We start from the raw sequence: 21,715 nt of genomic DNA, 5'->3' as shown, positions 1-21,715 counted from the left end.
CCCCACAGCTCTGCCGTCCCCTGCCCCCAGCCCAGCCCAGCCCCATAGCAGAAGGTCAAAGGGCTCCTAGCATGCAGCCGGGAGCTGCTGCAGGGCCTCTGCCCCATGCGGGAGCAGAGCTGACCTTTCTGTCCCATTGTGGCTCAGTGCCATCCTCCTGCCCTCCTCCCCACCCCCAGGCGCTGCACAGGGTGGGGATGACGTTCCCAGACCCCCTACCCACACCCCGTACTGAGCTCTGCCCACTCCCACAACAATCCTAGAGCACAGCTGGGGATCCCCAGCCCTGGGGTTGCAGCCCTGCAGTACCACCCTCCTCCTGCCCCAGCCCTGCCTTGCCCTACGCACCCCGAATGCCAGCACCGAGCAGCACGGGGGGTGCTCTGCACCCAGGCACAGGGCTGGGAGCCGCCCCAGCGCATACCTGGCAGTGAGGAAGAGTCCTGCTGAGCTGCCCCCAAAGGCCCCTCTAAGGTCTCATGTCTCCCGCAGCAGAGCTCTGCTCCGCCTGCCCTCGTCTCTGTCCACCACTGCCCTGCACTGGAAGTCATATGCTGCTTTATAAACTATTTGCATACAATGGGGCCTTTATGGGCTCCTGAACAACACACTTTAGCATTCAGATCCAACGCCCCGACTTCCGCCCACCCCGGCCAAACAAAGTCCCTGTGTGCTGCGTCCCCGCTCCCACCTCGCCCCGCGCCCAGCACGGATGTGGCTCCTCCGCCGCCACCGGGGGGGGGCTCCGGGTCGGCAGCCACCTGAGTACGGCGGGCGGGACGTGGCAGTGGGGACGGTCACCTCCCCGAACGGCGAGCACCGAGTGCAGCCACGTGCTGGGGACACGGGACTAAGCCGAGCCGCGTCTCCGTGTGGCAGCGATGGCACAGCGGGGCCGGGAATGGTGCCACCCGTGCCTTCCCGTGCACAGAGAAAAGGGGTCCCCGTGTCTTCCACCAGCCCCGGACACGGAGCGGCACGCGTGGCACGGCTCCAGCTCAGGGCCAGGCACGGACGTGGCACGGTGGGGAGGAAGGCGGGGACAGCGCGGCGGTGCCCTCCGTGTGCCAGCCCCGCAGCCCCGATGCCGAGCGCTCGGATCGGGCGCAGCGCGTTGCGCTCCTTGCGGCCGAGCCCCGGGTCCCCCCCCCGGTACCCACCTCGCCGACGGGACGGCCGAAGCTCTCGGTCCCGCACACCTCCCGACGCAGCGTTCGGAGCTGCACCCTGGACTTTATACCGCCCCGGTCGCCGCCCACCCCTCCCAAATCGCTCCGCTGCTCTTTTCCAGCGTCGCAGGTGTGTCCCGTTCCCCTCGCCGTGCCTTGGGGTCAACGCACCGCCCCACGGCCCCGTCCCGTCTTATCGTTCCCTCCGCGAGCCGTGCGCTGCCGGGCGGGGGACACGGGGCTCCGCACACCTCCACGGAGCAGCTCCGGGCGTCGTTGGTCGTTCCCGACACCCAAATTTAATGGGAAAAAGCGCAGAGGGGAAAAACAAACAGCCTCTGTCAACCATTAACTGGCGGAGCGGCCGCTCCAAGGTCCCGTCGAAGAGATGGGAAACGGCGAAGGGGCCGGAGGGGCACTGGGGTGGAAGCGACGCGGGGCTGCGGGGCCCGGGATGGGGCTGAGGACGGGGAGGGGCGGCCGTCCCCCATAAGGGGCTGAGTCAGCACTGCACCCAGCGCCGCACCGCGCTGGGAGACGGAACTGCGGCGGCAGAGGGCGCTGCGGGGCCGGGATGGGTCGGAATGGGAAAGGAGGTGGGATGGGGATGGGGGTAGGGGTAGGGATAGGGATGGGGATGGGGATGGGGATGGGGATGGGGATGGGGATGGGGATAGGGATGGGAATGGGGATGGGGATGGGGATGGGGATGGGGATGGGGATGGGGATAGGGATGGGGATGGGGATGGGGATGGGGATGGGGATGGGGATGGGGAAGGATGGGGATGGGGATGGGGATGGGGATGGGGATGGGGATGGGGATGGGGATGGGGATGGGGATAGGGATGGGAATGGAGATGGGGATGGGGATGGGGATGGGGATGGGGATGGGGATAGGGATGGGGATGGGGATGGAATTGAATGAGGTGAGGATTAGAATAGTAATGAGATGGGATGGAATGAGGTGAGGATTAGAGTAGGAACGGGGATGGCATGGGGATGAAGATGAAGATGGGAATGTGGATGGAGGTGGAGGTGGAGAACTGCGAGCGGTGACCCCAGGACAGAGTGCGTCAAGTGGGGACGTGTTGGTGCCATCAGCAGCTGCTGCCCTTTGTACAGCAGCAAAAACATTGTGCAAAGCCCTCGTGCAGGGACAGGCTGTACTCCGAGGGCAGGACCGGCCCTTGGCCGCCGGGAGCGGACGTGGGCTCACGGGTGGTGACGCCAATCCTGAGGTTGGCAGCACGGTGGTGATGTGTGAGGCTGTGGGTACGGGAGAGGCGTTGTGCTGGGACGGCATCCGGCTGCAGGGCCGGGCTGACGCAGTGCTGCGGCCGTGGGGCCAGAGTGTCACAGAGGGAATCCGTGTCCAACCATCACCGACGCACAGCGGTGCCGGGCAGTGCTGTCAGAGCTGAAGTGATGGCATCACGGACTCCCCAAGGAGGCAGATCCCCCTCGTTGGAGTCTGCTGTGCCAGGAAGGGTGCAGACAGCACAGAAATGCTTTGTGCTGCAGAGCGAGGTCAGGGGAACACAGTGCTCGTGGAGCAATGGGTGCGCTGTGTGGCTGGGCCCTAAGCTGGGGTGGTGGGGACCTGGACCAGGACCAGGACACAGCAATGCTGCTGCACTCCCACAGGCGGTGGCTCCTGGAGCATCACGGACACACAGTGGCCTCTCGTGCCCCCTCCATGCCTCGCTGCCATCGCAGTTCAGTTTATTTCTGCTTCTCTATGCCTGCAGCTCCAACCACATCCCCGGAGCTGGGGATATCCCGTGTCCTCACACAGATGTTGACCACGTGTGCTCTCAGGGATGCGGTGTCCGCTCTCTGCTGATGGTGGGGACGCCCAGAGCAGATGGCAGCAGGCTGGGGAAGATGGCAGAAGCAGGATCTTAATAGCAGCGTGTTGCCAGTCACCAGCTTGCACCCAGGGTCCTGCTGGGATGGCCGTGATGGTCCATGGGGACAGCAAGGAATGGGGCACAGAATACAGAGAGAGCTCCTGTTGTGGGGCAAGAACCTACCTCCCCCACCCCGTGCAGGGGATTGCAGGGCAGGCAGCTGGCGTTGTCCTTGGGGTCTTTGGGGTGGGCTGCCATCCCCTGGGCAGCGCCGGCTCCACTGCCTGCACTGCAGTGAGCGGGGCTGTGCCGGAGCTGTGCTGCGGAGCGATGGCATCGCCATGGCAACCCGTCCCCCGTGGACCAATGTGGGTTTCCAAGGTTTCCATCCATCCCAGTTCTCCTGCAGCTGGCGCTGAAGGCGGCATTCGATGGAAGAGCTGGGTGGGTCTGAGCAGAGGGCACTGAGATCGGGGCAGTGCTGAGTGGGGGCTGAAGGGCCAGGATTTGGGGTGGGGAAGGATACCAGCGGAGCATCCCTACGTCAACCCCATGGCAAAGGGTCACCTGTCCCTGGGTGCCTCTACCTCGTGCTGGCTGCAGGACGAGGACTCGCCAAAGCAGCACCCATGCAGCACCGCCTGCCTCCCCCTGGTCCCCCCCAGCCCCAGCCGTCGGCCCGGCTCTTCTGCTGCGCTGCCTGGAGGCGATTCAGGCCCCCATGCCTGGTTGCCATGGCGACTCCAGTGGAAATTACATTAAAAAGCAATGAAACCAGCAGATTTCTGATCGGCAAGCAGGGGGAGGGGAGCAGGGCTGGGCAGGGCGGGAGGGGACACTGTGGGACACCTATGGAGTGGGCGAGGTCCTGCACAGGACCTCAATGCCGCAGGGACCCAGAAGGGCTGGGACATGCGGGGACCCTACCGTGCCCCCAGTGGCATCAGGGGACAGGTGACACCCCTGCCCAGGTGGGTGCCGGGACCATGGGGACCCCCAGGTTGGGGCATCCCTGTGATCCACCCCCTGCACGTTTCAAGGAGAAGCAAGACACACCACTATTAAAAATATCACTTCTGTTTTATTTGGAATTTGTTACTCTGAGCGGGTGACAGGGTATAAATACATTCTCCAACCAGCACCCTCACCCCAAACCAAGGCTGTGTGGGGCCGTGTGGGGCTGTGTGGGGTCAGCCGGCACCGATGCGTCACGGCTGCCAGTGCGGGCAGCGTCTGCCAGCCGGACCGAGGCTGAGGGTGGCACCCCTGTGGGGACACAGGACCCGTCCCCTCCTGTGCTCAGGGTGACCACGCTGGGGGCCAAACCAACCCCTGCCCTCACTGCTCCCGGGTAGCTACTTCCCCACATCCAGCCCTAAGCTCCCCACTACCTGCGGCCATCGCCGGCTCTGCGGGTGCCCCAGCCCTGGGGCGGGTGCCCTGTCCCCCGTGGCACACCCTGCATGGGGTGGTGGTGAGGTGGGGAGCAGGGCAGGGCGGCTGTGGGTGGCTGCGCTTTGGCAGCGCGCATCCAACCCCACTGGGCGACCCCGCAGAGGGCTGAGAGTGGCACTGGACTGGGGGCTGGGATGGGGCTGAGGGGCTGTGGGGCGCCCGTGGCTGGGCCCTGGAGTGGGCTTTTTGGCTGAGATCCGTGGGCACGGGTGACAGAGGAGGGAGAATATCAAAAATACAAAAGAGCGCGGCCTCGCAGCGCGGCAGGCAGGGCCCTGCCTGGTGCCTGGTGCCCGCTGGCCCCGTGCACGGGTACTGGGGCTGTGGGGCCGCGTCAGGGCCGGCACCGCGCACACACGCTGGGGTTCTTCTAACTGGCTTTTTATTTTATATCAAGAACACTTGGTTTAAAATCTTTACAAAGGACAAAACGCGGCGACTCCGTTAGTGTGTAAAGAACTAAAGATCTGCTTTAAAAAACGTCTCTGCAAAGAGAAACGACTGACACAAAAGAGATTCTCTGCAGCGCAAAGAGGGGGCAGAGGTGCCACGTCTCCATCGCGGGGCGGCTCCCCGGCTCCCAGCGCCCGCACCCAGCGCGAGGCCGGGTCCCTGCCTGCTGCCTCTGCCCTTAGCACCATGGCACAGTGACGGAGCCTTATCCACGGCGCTCTGGATGCCAAACCTCCTCCAAGAGGGATACCCGGCACCGCCGCTCGCCCGTCTCGGGGTGCTCAGTGGGCGCGGGTGCCGCCGTGTCCCCGTCGGGGGGCACAGCCCCGGTGCACCAGTGGGGCCCTCCTGCCGGGAGCCGGAGAGTTGAAGCACTTCTCAAAGTTAGAAAGGAATGAAAGAAAGCGCCGAGGGAAGCGTGGCGGCCGGCGGTGCGCAGCGCCCGCAGGTTTGGGCTTGGTGTCACACCGTCCGTGTGTGCCACCCGTCCGTCTGTCCGTCCGTCCCGGGGGGCTCCCGCCGGTCCCTCTGCCAGTGTCTGCCGAGTGCGTGTGCGTGCGTGCATGGGTGTGCGCCGGCCGCGGGCAGCTATACCCTGGTGGTGGAGTGTGAGTGCGGGAGCCCCGTGCTGTTGAAACCGGCGGCGAAGGTGTTGTAGGGGTGCAGGGTCTGCAGCCCCACCAGCGAGTTGGGGATCATGGTGATGGTGTTGGGCGTCATGAGCGGGATGTCGTCCGGGGAGCGGCGCAGCGTCAGCGTGTAGTCGGGCAGGGCGGCGAGGCGCAGGGTGTCGTGGGGCGGCACGGCCTCGCACTCGTGGTGCGCCTGGCCGGCCTGCAGGGATGGCACCTCCTCGTCGGGCGCGTGGGCAATGTCGTTGGCGGCGCCGCGCTGCGGGCTGGGCTGCCGGTGTGTGTCCTGCCGCCGCTTGTCCTTGCGGTAGTAGAGGGCGGCGAAGGCCAAGACGTTGAGGAAGAGGAGCGAGGCGCCCACGGCGATGGTGACGCTCAGCTCGGTGGAGTAGTCGCGGGGGCTCTCGAGCAGGGTGCCCGCCTCCTGCTCCGGGCTCCACTTCTCCTTCCCGTTCTCGCTGTTGTAGGCGGGTGAGATGGCGGGGCGCTTGGTGGTCCAGATCTTGCCGTTGGGCCGGCGGGTGATGTGGGAGTTCTGCGTGGTGTCGGGCGGCGGCACTTTGGTGGTGGTGGAGGTGTAGTGGAACATGTCGTGCAGGTTGTACAGGTGGGGGACCAGGTGCTTCCAGAAAGCCACCTTGGTGGCTCGGTAGTGGTCGCGCACCCGCGGCTTCAGCCCGATGTGCAGGTACAGCTGGTCGCGGGGGTTGTACTTGGACCAGGCCACCTCCTCAAACCTGTTGGCCTTGGTGTGGATGAACTTGGTGTCCTGTGGGACGGGCTTGTTGGGGTCCCTGCGAGACACAGACAAAACAGAGCTAGCACCCGGCAGAGCCAGAGAGGTGAGGTGAAAGAGCCAGCTACCTCCGGATAAACAAAGGGAGGCACAGATGGGCAGCAACCCAAACCCTGAGTTGAGCCTCACCCGTGATAACCGTGACCAAATTGCTCCCACACCCCTGCTCTCAGCTGTGGCTAGAGCCCTGTCCTGGGCTGACGCTGGCTACAGCCATGCCAGGTCACGATTGCCCTGCCCAAGGCAGGAGCACGAGGAGCCAAGCCCATGGATCTCCAGGGACAGGGGACTCAGTGCCACCCTGCCACCCCTCACTCAAGTGCAGACCGCTCCCCACCCTGCCTCGCTCACCCTGTCTTGGCAAAGTTGGTCCAGTAGGTCATCACCACAGCACTGAGCATGACATCGTTCTTAGAGAAGTTGCAGGGAAAGAGGTCTGTGGGGCCGATCATGGGGATCCCAAACACGTAAGGCACCTCATCCCCGTGGGCCGCGTCGGACCACGCGGGCTTCATCAGGCTCTGGCAGTGGTGGTAGAAGGCGTAGAAGTAGGTCGGGGAGCCGTAGCGGGCGTGCAGGTCGGCTGTCACCACCGATGGCTCCACCCACTGGTGGTCGGTGAAGAGGGCCACCAGGGTCTTGCGGCGCGTCTCGGGGTTGTCCCTGTCGGCCCAGTCTGTGTACATGAACTTGATGGTTTCTCGCAGGGTGTCCTTGCCCTCGGGGTAGCCGTACAGATTGTCTACAAAGTTGGAGACCGAGTAGTCAAAGTCGCTGCCCGAAACGCCATCCTCGGGGTCCACCACGCCCTCCACAAACTTCAGCCCTTCGCCTTGGTTGACACCCAGCATGATGTCGTAATTGAGGAACTCGCCCTGCTCCATCAGGATCTCTGGGTCATCTGGGATCACGTCCCCGTCAATGACCGGCCCAAAGGCCACGTGGTAGCGGGCCGGCTGAATGTCTTGTTCCACCAACTCCTTGGCGCTCTTCTGCCGCAGGCAGTCCACCATGTCCACCGTGTCCAGCACGTTGCAGCCCACCTTGTCTGCCAGCATGCTGGTGTACTTGACGGGCTGGTAGTTCACCGCCCAGCTGGAGAGCGCGGAGCCACTCTGGATGATGGCTCTCTGGAAGAGACCTGCAAGAGAAACAAGGAGCTCAGAGACGCTCCAACACCCCGAGGCTGCAATGGGGTGCTGTGCTCCCATGGCAGGCATCTCGTGGGGAGGTCCCAGCATCTCATGGGGCCATTCATGGCTGTGTCACAGCCCTGGCTGGCTGAACATCACGCTCCATCTCCGCCATCACACGCTGCCGTCATCCCCCAGCCTGGATGGGACCACGCAGCAGCAGCGGGAGGGTTAATCCCTGCTCGGGGACACTTAACCCTGCATGTCCCACCCGCTGCTTTGTCAGGGTCCCCCTCACCCCCCTCCCTGCCACTTCCTGCCCAGCTGGGGCTGCTTGGTGCCAATCCGGCCCCGCGGGAGCACGCTGCCAGATGCACAAAGAGGGCCTTTCTGCCACTGGGAACACAGAGGGAGTGGACTTTCGCCCTGGAAAGCGGGGCCACAAAGGCCCTGGCCCAGGCGGAGGAATGTGTGGCTGGGCTCCAGCCCCATGTCAATGGCGCTTGTGCTCGGAATACAAAGGGCTGCGAGGAAGCGGAGCCTCCGGGGCGGTGCAAGGCGGCCGAGCTTGGGGTGCACCCCGTGGTCTCTGCTCTCTGGCCAGCCCTCTCTTGCACCCCTGTGCCTTGCTGAACCCTGGCACTCGACGGCTGCCAGATTCCATTTCATGTGTGGTGCAGGGCACGGGGCATGGCTGAGCTTGGAGTGCTGCAGGAGACCTGGCTGCACACCTGGACCCACGCAGCTTTGCAGGGAGCGTGTTCCTTCCTGCAGCAGCAGTGCTGGGAGGATCCTGGCTATCAGCCACAGTGCCCATAGCTGTCTGCACGCACAGTCCTTGCTCTGCCAAGTACCTGACGTACAGTCCCATGCGCTGGGACAAAGACAAGTCACAAGCTCTGTTTGTCACCTCCCAGTGCCCTAGAAAGCAGTGCCCAGCCTACAAGCCTGAGTCTGACCGTGGGCTTGCACGCTCTTCACCATCACCCACCATGGAGCAGCTGATCTAAGGGTTCCCCAAGCCTCACTGGGTGCCTCCAAGGTGAGGATCCTCTTTACAGACACTCCCTACAGCAGCAGCTATTGACCCCACCATCAATGTGCTGCCCGCTGGGCACTGGCCATTTCCCACCAAGATGACAGACCCCCCCTCCCCACACCTTTGTTGGAGGAGAGAAGCAGCACTTTGCTTCTTGGCAGGGAATCCACCTGCTAGCAAGCAACAGGGCTGGCAGGGGAGCTGCGGGTCTTCCCGGCAGCCAGACACAGCGTGCACAGCACCAGCCTCCCATGTCTGCCTCTCGCCGCGCCTGGCAGAGCAGGCACAAATTAGCTGCTTCATTAATAGCTCTTGATCACTACGTGTTTTATTTTGATCCGATAAAAACAAACCCGCCTGGTCTCCAGGCTGAGTCTCAGTGTGGCTTCCCTGCTGCGCTGCAGAGATGGCCCTGGGGAGATGGGTGCCCTGGAGCGGGGCTGGATGAGGGCGTTCTGTGTCCATTTGTTCTGATGCAGTCCTGGCTGCAGCATCAGCATCTCCCCTCCCTCCTCGCTGCGTTCATAGCCAAGGCGGTGAAGGAGCCAGGTGCCCAGCACCAATGTGATGCAAAGGACACAGCATGCAGACACAGGGTTTAGTGGCAGAAAGCCTGGTGTCACCCAGAAAGTGCTGCGCTGGGCTCTTCAACCATGGAGGGAAAGCCAGCAAGCAGCTGCAGTTGTTCTGGGGAAGTAATTGCTGGGTTCCCCAATCCACCAGCCTCTCTCTGTGCTGCCAGCTGCATCTCCAACTCAGTTTGGTCAGAGAAAACCCTTCTCTCTGTGTAGGAGCTTTCAGGCTGCAAAAGACTGGTGTATTCACTGCCCCATGTACCCATGCATGTGCAGGAGGGCTTGTGGAGCCCCAGGTACTCATCCATGAGGATAGCATGGCCACACATGAGTCCTTGAGCCGCAGAGTATCCCCTGCATGGAGGTGGAGCCCATCCTGCTGCTCAGGAATCTGCAGAGATCCGCCCTTGCTCCTTCATCACACAACACCAGATTTCCCAGACCACTCATGCAAAGCATTTCCTGGTTTTACCATAGAAAGTGCCTCCTCCTAATACCCAATCGTGTTTGCACAAGTGACCTGAAGAAGATGGGGTGACATCCCCAGCAGCATCCTGCTCAGGGTCAGCAGGAGGATGGAGCACTGTGCAGAGCAGAGGCACTGACTTTGGGCACTGGGCACTCATGGAGGAGCATGGACTGATCACAAATGTCCTGAGATCCTGGGGCAGCAGGGAAAGCAGTTTACTCAGAGCAGACCTATCCTGGGCCACCGCAGCTTCACCTTCCTTCTTGTTTCCAAACCTTTCACCTCTTTGCAAGCCCATCTTTGCCACGTGCTGGACGTGGCACCTCCAAGCTGCACCCTTCAAACCAAATGCTACAAACCGGACGGCGCTGCTGGCTCTGGTGCAGATACCTTCGTAGCAGTCTGGGCTGAAATCACTGCTACTTTAAAGTTTGGGGTGATCACTCCATCCTTCATCCTCCCAAGTCCCGGAGGGAAGGCTGATCAGCTCCTCTGCCACATGCTGACTTTCTGAAAGTTTCCTTTCTTTGTGCACTGTTCCCAGGCTCTCTAGCAGGGCTGCAGCTCTTCAGTGTGAGTTGTCATTTTGTTGTGCCTGCCTGCATTTCTGAGGAGCACTGTTGCCCACTGCCCCTGTGTCCTGTGCCCACACGCAGGGATGTGGTACTACATGAGGTTAACTATCATGTATGTGCCCCATAGAACTACTCCCCGGCAGTCTGGTGTCCTGTGGGCCACGCTCAGTTCAGGTTTTCCTCGTACCACTTTCTTTAGGAAGTTAAAGGCAGAACAGCTCTTCTCAGTTGGCTGAAAATCTTTTTTCCAGTTTTCAATGTAAATTTATTCACAGGTGTTCTATATGCATTTGCTCTTACACCAGCGCAATCTCGCAGCATAAACAATTCCTTTCTTTATCTAGAGCAAACACTCCACCGTATTTACAATGCGATATCAACCCCATCACCTCCATCTGCGTTGTGCAAATTTCAGCACGCCCAGATCTCCACTCCGGTACCATGGGGCCTCATTTCCCCTGCAGGCTCACACCCACCTTTGCCTCTACTCCAGCACAAATTCCTCGGCACCCCTGGCACCTACCTTCTGAGTGGTGGGAGAGGGTGAGCAGGCTGACGCAGGAGGCGCCGATGCCGGAACCGAAGACGGTGATGCGCAAAGGATCGCCGCCGAAGAAGGCAATGTTCTCACTGACCCAACGCAGCGCCTGGATCTGGTCCAGCAGCCCGTAGTTGCCCTTGGCAGCCTGGTCCCCTGTGCTCAGGAACCCTGAGAGTGAAGCAGAGCCCTGTTAGTGATGGGGGAAGCAGGCCGATCTCCCACCCTTTCCTGAGCCTGGGGGGAGAGCCTATGGGATCCCATCCCATCATGACCAGTGGGGTTCGATGGCTGCTGTGGTTGGAGTGGGGATATTAAAGTGCTGCTCACATGTGGGTGAGGGGCTGAGGGGTGAGATGGAGCAACTCCAGGCAGAGACAGGATGACGGGCATGAGCTCTGCCCTACCCCGACCACCAGCCACACTAACAACAGGCCAGGACATCTCCAAGGAATGCTCCAAGGAAAGCTGAGAGCGCCAGTGAGCAGTGTGCGTGCACAGCCAATGCTTCCCATGGAATAGCATGGTCTGGAGGAGGCACTATAAATGTAAGGAGATGGGCTGGGCAGAAAGGAACCGACTGCAGCTTAAAATGCAAAGACTTTCAGTGAGGAAGATGCTGAGAAATGCTTTCAATAGTAAAGGTAACACCCAAGATAAGCTATCAGTGTTTTGTTTGCCTTGACTCAAAGCAGGAAGCCAAAGGCATGGCTCTGAGAGTTACCTGGCAGCAGGGAGTGGTGCTGCTCCGGCACCTGGGTGCGCCTGCCGGCACACTGCAGCACTTCAGTGGAGATGCCAATGGTACCTTTTAAGTCAGATTTCAGATTGTATTTCAGATCTCTTAAATTTGCACTATCAATCTGAAAGGCCTGACTTTTAATATCGAAAGGTCTCAAGTATGTTTGTTCTGACAGAAAAGCTTATTTTCTATCAGGTAAATCCAAGCAAGGCTGCTGATCTGTGACCGTCATCCCCAAGAGGAAGGTTGGGCACAGGGGCTGTCGGAAGGATGTGGTGCCCAGGTGTGGGGCACTGAGCTCCTGACCCAGCTGAGTGAGAGCAGCAGAGCCTGCAGATTGCTTGGATGGACTTTTCCCAAGCAAAGCCCTTGGAGGGCTGAGCACGGTTCTGTGCATCTTGCAGGAAACCACAGAGAGCAAAATCAACCTTATAACCCTCCTGTTTCTTTCCCCAAGGGATGCATCTGGGCTTGTGCATTGCCCATGCAGGGTAAGGGGAGCTCCTGAACCTGCCCTAGCCCTGGACACAGGCTGCTGGAGCACAGGCACTGCTGTTGGCTCTAATTGGCATCCGCAGGGCGGTGAGGCAGCACCCTCTGGCAGCTCAGAGCTGTGAGCACTCTCAGGAGATGATGCTGTCTAAACACATTTCTTATTTATTTAGCCACAAACCAATATTTGCTTTCAGCTGAGCCAGGTTGAGTAAAAAAGCCTGGGTGGCCGGTGCCAGGAACTTGACCACGCTGCTGTGGGCACCGCCACGTGGCACCCGGCCACCTCTCCCTGTCCCCTGTCCCGTGGCACAGCCCGTACCGAGCACTCCGACGCGGTAGTTGAGTGTGATGACGATCACGTTCCCGTAGCTGGCCAGGACGCTGCCGTCGATCATGTTCCCCGTGCCCTCCATGTATGAGCCGCCGTGGATGTACACCATCACTGGCTTGGCCCCGCTGTCCCGGATGTCTGGAAGGAGAGGAGGTTAAACACGGGACCACGCTGGCGATCGCAGCACCCTGCCGAGAGGCAGACCACAGAGAGAGGAGGGCAATGCCAGCTGCCAGGACCAGGGAGGGGGCTGCAGCAGCCAAACCCAGAGCCCAAAGCCATAGCACAGTCCTGCCAACCTCCTAAACCCTGCCAGCCCCCCCTCCCCCCCCACCGTGGTAGGCAGCCACTATCACCATCCCAGCACTGCTGTCCCCTGGGCAGGAGCTGCCCAGAGTCTCAATGCATGCAGGAGAGGCACCGGCTGCACCTAGCTGCTCTTCCCTGGAGCCGGGCTCTGGCGACAGGCAGGAGCTGGCACCCTCATGGTGACAGTGGCTGTAGGGCACCAACAGACTGGGGGTGCTCATGGAGTTTGTCCCTGTGTCCCCGTGGCCCCGAGCCCTCAGCTCCGGAAGTGCTGGCAGCTGGCATTGAAGAGGGGCAGGGATGGGGTGTGCAGGACCTGGAGGGCGGGGGGGCACTGGTGGGTGCTCCCACCTCTCACTCACCCGCCTCCCCACCTTCTCGATTGCCCAGGGAGGCAGAAATCTGCCGGCTGCCTGGATGTGAACCCATGGCACCCCAGTGCCCGGACACAGACATGGCGATGAGCAGACAGTGCGTGCATGTGTGCGTGTTGGGGAGGTGAGCGCCGAGGCTGGGCGAGGACAGGTCATGAGGCATGGAGTGAGGATGGGGAATGGGACCTGAGGACCGGGGAGAGAGCACCGGAGGAGCCTAGGGTTGAGGAGCAGCCGTGCTGTCTCTCTCTCCTCACTATCCTTGTCCTGGGGGCAGCCGTACCCACGCTGGGCCCGCGGAACATCTCACCCACATTGCATGGAAGCAGCTGCACAAATCGCAGTGGCAGTGTCAGCTCCTGCATGCTCAGCCCTCTCCAGCACTCATGGACTTTGCTCTCCTTTGTGCTCACCTGCACCCAGTGCTGTGCATTGGTGGGCACTGGCTGGCACCAGGCACAGCTCTTACTCTCTCCAGCTGCCCCGACCACAGCTCCATCCCCACCTCCCCGCACACCCCACCGTGGCGGCCAACCTGCAGTGCTCTGCCAGGAAAACCTCTTGGGTGAAACCCCAAGAGCTCCAGCACTCATTCTTGCAGCTCCGTCCTCTCCCCACTGCTATATGCCACTACCAAAACACGAAGGGCCATCCCTGTATCAGATCGGCATTAAAACGCAGAGGCAGAGCAGGGAAAAAACGGCTCCTAATCTTTGTGGCACAATTCGGCATGCAGGGGTTTTCTGCAGTCAGATCATTTAGGATGGATGCCAGTTTATGCCCTGGTACAAGAGATCCTGGGGCACAGGTTACTGGAAGAAAACAACGGGTTTTGCTGCTGCCAATGAACTGGCTTTTCATCTGCTTCCCAGAACCCAAATGCCATCTGCCAGGACGGGCTCCGGGCTGCCCCAGCACTCCACAGCCCACGAGGTCGCAGTGCCTCACTGTGTTACAGCTGCATCCTGGCTGACCTCCTCCTCACATCTCTGCAACAAAACACACCGAGTCCCAACCCTGTGGCCGAGCAGCCCCGTGTTACCAAAAACCACCTGTTCTGCAGCTTTCTTAACCTGCTGGCAATGAAACACACCCGTCTGACATTGCACTCACTCTGCCTCATCTGGCACAGACGAAGTGGCACAAGCAACACCTGGCATTAGGAAAAAAAATGGGTGCAGCACACCCGGCTGGGACTGGGCACAGATCAGTGGCACGGGTGTCCATGCTTCTGTCCCATACTGGAAGCAGGTGGGAGGGGAGAGTGCAGGCTCCCGTCGTGCATCGCTAAGTCTGGAGGGATGAGGCTGGAGGTGGAATATGACCGGGCTCGGGGTGAAATGGGCCCAGGTGCCCGAGGGCTCCTCTGCTCCCAAGCTGCCATGCTTCCTCCCGGCCCTCGCTCGAGCGGAGCGGGGCAGCCAGCAAACTTCACCTGCAGCACGACCTCAAAGCTTCCCCAGGAGGAGAGGATGGGGCTGAGCCCTGCACAGCCGGCCCCCCTGCCCCCCGCCCCGCGCAGCTGCCCAGCGCTGAGACAGACACACACGGGGCTCCCTGGGGATGGCAGCGGATGGCGGGCATACGGAGTTGCTTTGCGTGTCATGCAGTGGCAGCCTCGAGCACAGAAATACCTTCGTCTTCATCCCCGTCATTATCCGCTAAGTCCTCTCCCTGTTTCTTAGCGCTGGCTCCTAGGGACCAAACACGAGGAGACAGAAAAAAAAAACAACAGAAAAGAAAAAAAGAAGAAAAAAGAAAGAAAAAAGAAAAAAAAAAAAAAAAAGGAGAAAAACAAAACAACAACAACAACAGAAAAAAAAACCAACAAAAGAAAAAAAAAAAACACAAAAGAGAATTCAAAAATAGCGTGATAGCAGAGCTGGTGGGGCCAGGCTTGCGCCCCACAGCACTGCTGGCTACTCACACTGCACCTCTCCCAGAGCCACGGCACGGAGGGCACAAGGCTGCCCCGGTGCCACAGTGCTGTGCTGCTGCTCCCCGGGCCCTTCCCAGCTCCTCCCCAGGGTGCAGGGGCTGGGAGCATCCCAAAGCCGTGTCCTCATCTGCCACCAGCACAGCTGAAGAGTCAGGTCAGCCCACAGCCCTGCCCATCGCCCTGTGCTGTAAACTGCCAGCTTGTGACGGCAGCTTGCCCGTGCTGCAAAAAACATCCGTCTTTCTAATGTCCTAAATGCCTCTGTGGGTTGCACTGGGCACCAGCACGGTCCCAGAGCCCCGATCCTATCTGCCCAGCTCTGCCTGACTTGCCCACGGGGCAGCTCCATCAGGGCAAGTGCAAATGCCTTTTGTTGTAGAGAGAACCCAAAAGCCTGGTTGGGGAGAGCAGCCTCACCTTGCTCAGAGCACAAACTTGGGGTACAAGAGGGGAGCACAGTGCTCCGTGCCATGACTTTCTGGACAGAGGAGCGAGGACCAGATGTCTAGGAAATCCATCAGGAGAGCAAAGCTTGAGGAAGACGAGGCCAGTGCTGACAGCAGGGAGCTGTGCTTGCAGCCTCCCCAGGCAGGGCAAGGCCCAGCAGTGACACAGGGAGTGACTTCTGCTCCACTGGGCAGTGGCTGGCAGAGCCACACAAGGCAGACAGTAAAGAAAAGTTTTCTGGCAGAAAGGGCAGAAGAACAGTGGAAGATGGTCTGGGGAGGAGGTTAAGGAGAGGCATGAGAAATACTGGGCACGGGTCGGGCAGAGCAGCCTGCCCCGGGGCAGGGACATCTCCAGAGGCACTTGATGTTCTGCAGGTTCTCCTTCTAACCCAGCACTCCTGCCTCCTCCAGCCTCAGCCCACACAGCCTCAATGCCTCTGTCCTGCTGCACCCCCGCCACACACAGAGGCCCCAGCCTGACTGCAGGCAGGAGCTGGAGTGGAGGCTTCAGGCTTGACCGAGTGCATCTTTGTTAGAGAGCTGCAAGCCCAGAAAGCACTTAAGCAATGAACCTGTGCAGCACCGCTCCTGCCTCCTGGTAATGCACAGGGAGAGGGATTTTCTCTAATGAATGCTACAGGCAGCAATCCTTCATCTGCCCTGTGCTTCCGAGCTGTGGGAGGGCAGTGGGTACTCTCTGATGGGAATACTGCATGGGGATGGATCTGGATGAGGGCAGCTGCCCTGGCAGCCTGGGGATCGGTGAAGGCAGGGATAATAAGGCTGAAAGAACCCGAACCTCGTAAGGAGGAGGCAACTTCAGAGAACACTGGAAAGCAACAATGGGAAATGGGGTGAAAGTGATGCACTGGGGGACTCTGAAAAGAGATGGGAAGTCTGTGAGGTGAGTGCAAACCCAGAACCATCCCGACTGGCAGCATGGTGCCAGGATGGCAGTGTTTTTGGGGTCCTGCTCCTGCCAGCAGCAGTTTCTGCAGCCAAGCAGCCTTTCTGCCAGCAGCTGATAACACAGCTGTAACAAGACCAGCTCTGTCACTCACCTCTACAACTACCCACCATTGCTCCACAGCTCATAAGAGAAATTACAGATTAAGTGCTTCCACGCCTTTCTTGCACTTTGCTCTGTCACCTCCCTGTGTCTGCTTTTACTGCACTCAAGGCCACTGCTGTGAGATATTCTTTGCATTGCTGAAGGCTGCAGCCCCCAGCCCAGTGCTGCCATCCTGGCCGCCTCAGGGCCCTGCCTTGCTTTGAGCTTCTTGGTACTGGGAAAAAAACAAAGCTCTTGTGGTTCCTGCTCTCCTCGCCCATCAAAAATTCATTCTGCTCACCTCGTGTGAGTGCCTGTTACGCTGTTTAACTGAAAGCTGACTGTGGAGTGACACTGTTCAGGCTGATAGGAAGGATGTATGCTCTTATCTGAAGTCCCTAGGAAGATTTAAGCTCAAGTTTAGTAAAAAAAAATAAAATCAGTTTTCCTTAAACAGGAGCATCTGCACCAGATTTATACTATCTTAAGCAAACTGTTGCAATAGTGCTGACGCCAGTGCAAACAGCGATAAAGAGGGCAGGGATCTCAGCTGCTTACAGCCATCGTGCTCAGCTAAGAGAGGAGCAGGAGCTGCATCCAGTGGCATCCACGGAGCCTTTCCTCCGTGCTGCCCCGTCCCTCCCTGCCCCTGAGCAATGCGGAGGAGCCGTTTCCATCCTCCAGGAGCTCCACAAAAGCACCCAGGCTGGCACAAATGGTGAGTCTCACTTCTGAGTGTTGCACTGTGAAGTAGCAGGGCACAGAGGTGGCAGCGAGTCCCCAGCCATGCCAGAGAGGCATCCATAGACCCTACGCTGTGTGCACGTACGCGCTCTCTGGTGGGCAGAGCTTCATTTTCACAGCAAAACACGAGCAGCAGCTGAGCTAGGCGCTGGCAGATCCTCTGCACAGAGCACCGCTAATTAATCCCAAGGCACTGCTGCCCTGCCCAAGAGAGGGACCGGTATGCGCCCAAATGGGAGACAGGGGCATTTTTTGTCCTGTGGAGGCAGGGATAAGTGCTGACAAATTCTCAGCCCTTTGGCTGCTATGAAATGACAGCAACGGCAAGGTGGGAGCTGAGGCATTCCAAACCACCGACACAGCACACGGCCTCCTGCTCTGTGAGAGGAGAGCTTATTGACCGGTCACACACAAAATGGCCTTAGAAATAATAATCGGGAGCATTCCTGAACAAGTCAATGGTCCAATGGCACCAAGTCTGAACAAACAAGCACTGCGGGTGTGTTATCCTCACACTGCATACCCAGGACATTCAGAGCTAAACAGAAGCGGGGAGGGTGCGGGGGAGGGGGGAAAGCCTCAGTGCCTCTTCACAAGTTATTCAATTAATTCGAGTCAACAGACACCAGTGCAGTGGCCGGAGCTGAAGGGCAGCAGCAGCGTCTGGGTGCTTTAATCCTCCGTGTGTCACGCCTGGGTGCCCAAATCGCTGGCTCTGCCTGTCCATGAGTCAGCGGGGCAGAGGCACATCCCCGCCAGCTCCCTGAGAGCCTCTTCCACACGGGGACCCGCAGTTGGGCCACCAAATGCATCCACGGAGAGACTGCAAAGGAAGTGCCATCGAGCAGAGCTGCCGCAGGGCAAAACCAGAGGGAGAATGTGCCTGAGGTGCTTCATCGTGCCTTGTGCCACCCCTTCTCCTGCCTTAACTCAGGCCCTCAGGAGCTCCCATGGGGACTCCAGCTCCAGAGGGGCCAGGGAAGGAAGCACTTTGAAGTGGCTCGGTGTCGCTGGCACAGCCTGCGCCGGAGGCAGCGTGCAGAGACTCCTTAATGCGCCAGCCCTTTCAGAGGCAGCCTTGGCACTCAGAGAGATGGCGTGTGAATAGCCAGGACAGCGACAGGAAAAGCAAAGCAAAGAAACCAAACGACAGAACTCAGAGGGGGAAGGAAAAAAAATAGTCGCTGGAAGGAAAGAGCTCCCCAAACCTCTGAGCCCAGCTGTGCCAGACCCACCAAACATGGGGTCATGAAGAGAAAAGCAGTGGGAGCGGAGGACCCACTGTGTAGGACACCCAGGATGGCAGTGGGAAGGTAGGGAAGGCAGCTCCAGCCTGGCAGGACACTCCCTCCTGCACCTTTCAGAAGAGCTGGTTGGCCTGGTGATGGGCATCTCAGGGCAGCAGGGAGGATGGAGTGATGCAGGGAGCAGCCTGGGCTATGCCTGCTTGTGCAGGATGGGCAGTGGGACCGAGGGAACACCCTGTCTGACCACAGACTGGGAGGATCTGGTTTGCGGGTCTCTGCTCCCCGGCCCATGGCACGGGGGATCGACCTGGATCATTCCAGGGACCCAAGCAGTGCAGCAGGAGGAGCCCTGCATGGCCCTGGAGACAGCGGCGAGACAAAGCAGAGCTGTGTCTGCTCTGGAAATGCTCTGCCACCTCTGGGAGGCTGCAGCTCAGGAAGAGTGCAATGTGAGGGGGTGGAGAGCAGATCCTGAGCTTGCACAGCCCTGTCTGTGAGCATGTGCACGTGTGTATGTATGTATGCATGTAAGTAGCCCCATCAGCACAGCCAAGGGCAGAGAAGAGACTGGGAAAGAACATGGCAGCCATTACCTGGTCAGGTGAGGAGTGATACTCTAACGGCAGAGCTCTGGCTGCAGCTGACCATGCATGCAAAGGGAGAAGAGCTCGATCTCCTTCTAAACCCAGATGCTCCCCTGAGTGGGTCAGAATCCGGGGATGGGAGGAAGGTACTTGCCACCTCTGGGCAAAGAGGTGAGAGGCACAGCCCCTCCAGCCCTAAGGGAAGAGGTCTCTTCAGGAGCTCTTCATGCCCAGAAGCCTGGGGAGCGTGGGCTCAGCTGTTCTGAAAGGCCTGGAGCAAAGGAAGCATCCTGCTCTGCCCTGACCCCGAGCCCATCTGCAGCCCCGGGTGGAGGCAAGTGGGAAGCGGGCAGCAGTGGTCAGGGCTGCTTGGGGCCCGTGGGCAGCTGCAGCACAGAGAGGAGCACGCCGCGGGGCCAGAGAGAACCGACAGGCACCCTCGCACTCTCTCACTCTCTCTCTCTTTCCTCTCTGTGCCTCTCTGCCGGTCGGCTTGCTACATACCTCCTTTCCTACATATTTTCTTGTTGGGCTTTCGGGTGCATTCCTTGGAAATCCGTTTTACTGTAAAATGAATAAAAGACTACAAAATAACAGGAGGCTCCACCGGCTGGGAGTGGGCATGCAATCACAACCACGCTGCCACCCCCCCGCCGCCCCGGGGACCGCAGGAGGTGGGTGGGGAGCGGCGCTGTGGGAGGAAAACTCTGGGCCTGCCATGCTGGGAAGGTGCAGCTGAGACCCCCCGGGATGGAGGAGTGGAGCCGGTGAGGCAGGGCCTGCTCTGAGCGTCCTGCCCTGCTCACCCCAGGGCTCCCGCGGTGGTGAGGCTATGGCAGGCGCATGGGCAGAGCGTTGCCTCCTCTGCCCTCTACTTACGGTTCAGGTGGGATGTCCTGTGGAGGAAAAGATTAGACAGGAGGCAGGCAGTGCCGCTCGGCCTCACCACCGCAGGACCAGGCCTGCTCTAGGCTGTGGCACCCTGTGCTAGGCCTCGGCACACTGCGCTAGGCCTCGGCACACTGCGCTAGGCCTCAGCACATTGCACTAGGCCTTGGCACACTATGCTAGGCCACAATACACTGCACTAGGCCTCGGCATACTGCACAAGGCCTCAGCACACTATGCTAGGCCTCAGCACACTGCACTAGGCTGCAGCACACTGCACTAGGCCTAGCCGTGACACACTAGGCCGCAGCTACTTTGCAATGTCCCCCAGCCTCCTGCCTGCACCAGAATCCCCCAGAAAGGGCTCCTGTGCCACCAAAAAGGGCTCTGTGTTCCCTTCTTGGCATGAGCAGCCCAGCCCCACGAGAGGCAGAGTGTTCCTCCCAGCAGCGGCCACAGCCTGTGGCCACGGCTAGCACATGGACCTGGGGGTGGGAAAAGGGAGGAAGGACAAACCCGAACCAACTCAAGACAGAACCTGGCACTCGGCGCCTGGGGAGCACAAACCAGCTTGTCACTCTGTGGATCTGCAGTCAGAGAGTCTGATTTCAGATTTAGCAATACAAGAAAGGAACCCGTGACAATGCCATGGAGGTGGAGGAAGAAAGAAGGGGAAACCGAGAGGCGTGGAGGGGCAGGAGCACGCGAGACAAAGATGGCAGCTGAGGGCAAGCTGAGTGGCCAGAGGAAGCTTTCCACAAACAGACAGCATGCTGCAGGGTCCACAACCACATGCTTCAAACACAACACCCAATGAGACCAACCGCTGCTGGGCAGGGATAGGGGCAGGGCAGCCCCCCTTACCCTCCCAGAGCGCTCGCTCCTGCAGGTGCCCCACCGGGGACTCACCATCCTCTGTGGGGATGTAGATGTTGAGGTACAGACAGTCCTCGTTGGGGTCCTGGATGTAGGTGGCCACAATATCCAAGTTGGAGGTAAACCAGATGGGCAGCATGATCTCAGGGACGGCGTTGTGGATGTTCTGGGGGCAGACTGGCGAGAAGTGGGTAGCGTTCCTGATGCCTGACCAGGAGGGAGGTGGCTCTGGAGGCATGAACCGCTTCTCCCCAACTGGGGGGGCGGCGTAAGGCACCCCCAGGTACTGATCCACAGGTCCCAAAATCTCACTGGGTAGTGGCACACGCACCCCCCGTAGCTTCCCATAGTGAGTGTTGACAGTAGGAGAGTAGACCTGGCCCTCCATGCGCACAACCACCGAGGCGAAGCTCAGGACCCAGAGGGCGAGACGCAGGTCCCAGCTGGCCACCAGCTCAGGCACTTGGAGAACAGGGGGCAAGAGAGGGCTTCTCCAGAGTATCAGCCACATCGTCTGGGAGGTGCAGCACCAACATCCAGGCCTGAAGCTCCTGGGGTGAGGGTTCAGTGCATCCCCATGACAGCAAGCCTCCGGTTTGTCCAGAAGGAACAGCCAAATCCGTGGGGCAGGAGAACCCAGCGACTCAGGGACGCTGACCCGGAGAGACTTGTCACTGCTTCTCAGAGCCTGCAAGCTGCCTGCTGCGGTCCCCCTTCAAATGGCCCGACTTGGCAGGGATTGCTGATGCTGTGGAGAGATGGAGGGAATTAACAGCAGACATCTTGGAAAGGGTGGTAGAGCTGTGGGCACCCAATCTTACCTGGACACAAAGTAATCCCCTGTTCAGAAGCCCCCGTCCTGCTTTAGGGAAGGAGCCAGCGCTTACCTCCCCAGGTGAGAACCATGGCTGAGATGCAGGGGAACATCCAAGGTGCTCCGGGAGACGGAGCTGCCAATATGCCCCAAGCACGTGCAGACACACAGACGGCACCCATCTGCAC

The 21,715-nt window shown here is 59.9% G+C and overlaps 1 protein-coding gene across 3 annotated transcripts; it reads right to left on the bottom strand.

Moving 5' to 3' along the window:
* Window positions 1-5,515: 5,515 nt before the first annotated feature.
* On the bottom strand, window positions 5,516-21,224 carry NLGN3 (neuroligin 3; the record flags this gene model as incomplete). 3 transcript variants are annotated; one of them, XM_079541744.1, is made up of 7 exons in its annotated part: window positions 5,516-6,353; window positions 6,707-7,496; window positions 10,670-10,855; window positions 12,241-12,390; window positions 14,570-14,629; window positions 19,454-19,513; window positions 20,747-21,224. In XM_079541744.1, 7 exons carry the CDS (start codon window positions 21,222-21,224, stop codon window positions 5,516-5,518), a joined length of 2,562 nt encoding a protein of 853 aa, XP_079397870.1. The 3 variants fall into 3 exon arrangements, with proteins under 3 accessions (XP_079397870.1, XP_079397872.1, XP_079397871.1); XM_079541746.1 differs by lacking the exon at window positions 19,454-19,513 and having other exon boundaries at window positions 20,747-21,074; XM_079541745.1 differs by lacking the exons at window positions 14,570-14,629; window positions 19,454-19,513.
* Between the last annotated feature and the right edge of the window lie 491 nt (window positions 21,225-21,715).

The sequence above is a fragment of the Tetrao urogallus genome, assembly GCF_951394365.1.
Source record: "Tetrao urogallus genome assembly, chromosome: 13".
Lineage (NCBI taxonomy): Eukaryota > Metazoa > Chordata > Aves > Galliformes > Phasianidae > Tetrao > Tetrao urogallus.
This window is presented reverse-complemented; position numbering and strand designations above follow the sequence as displayed.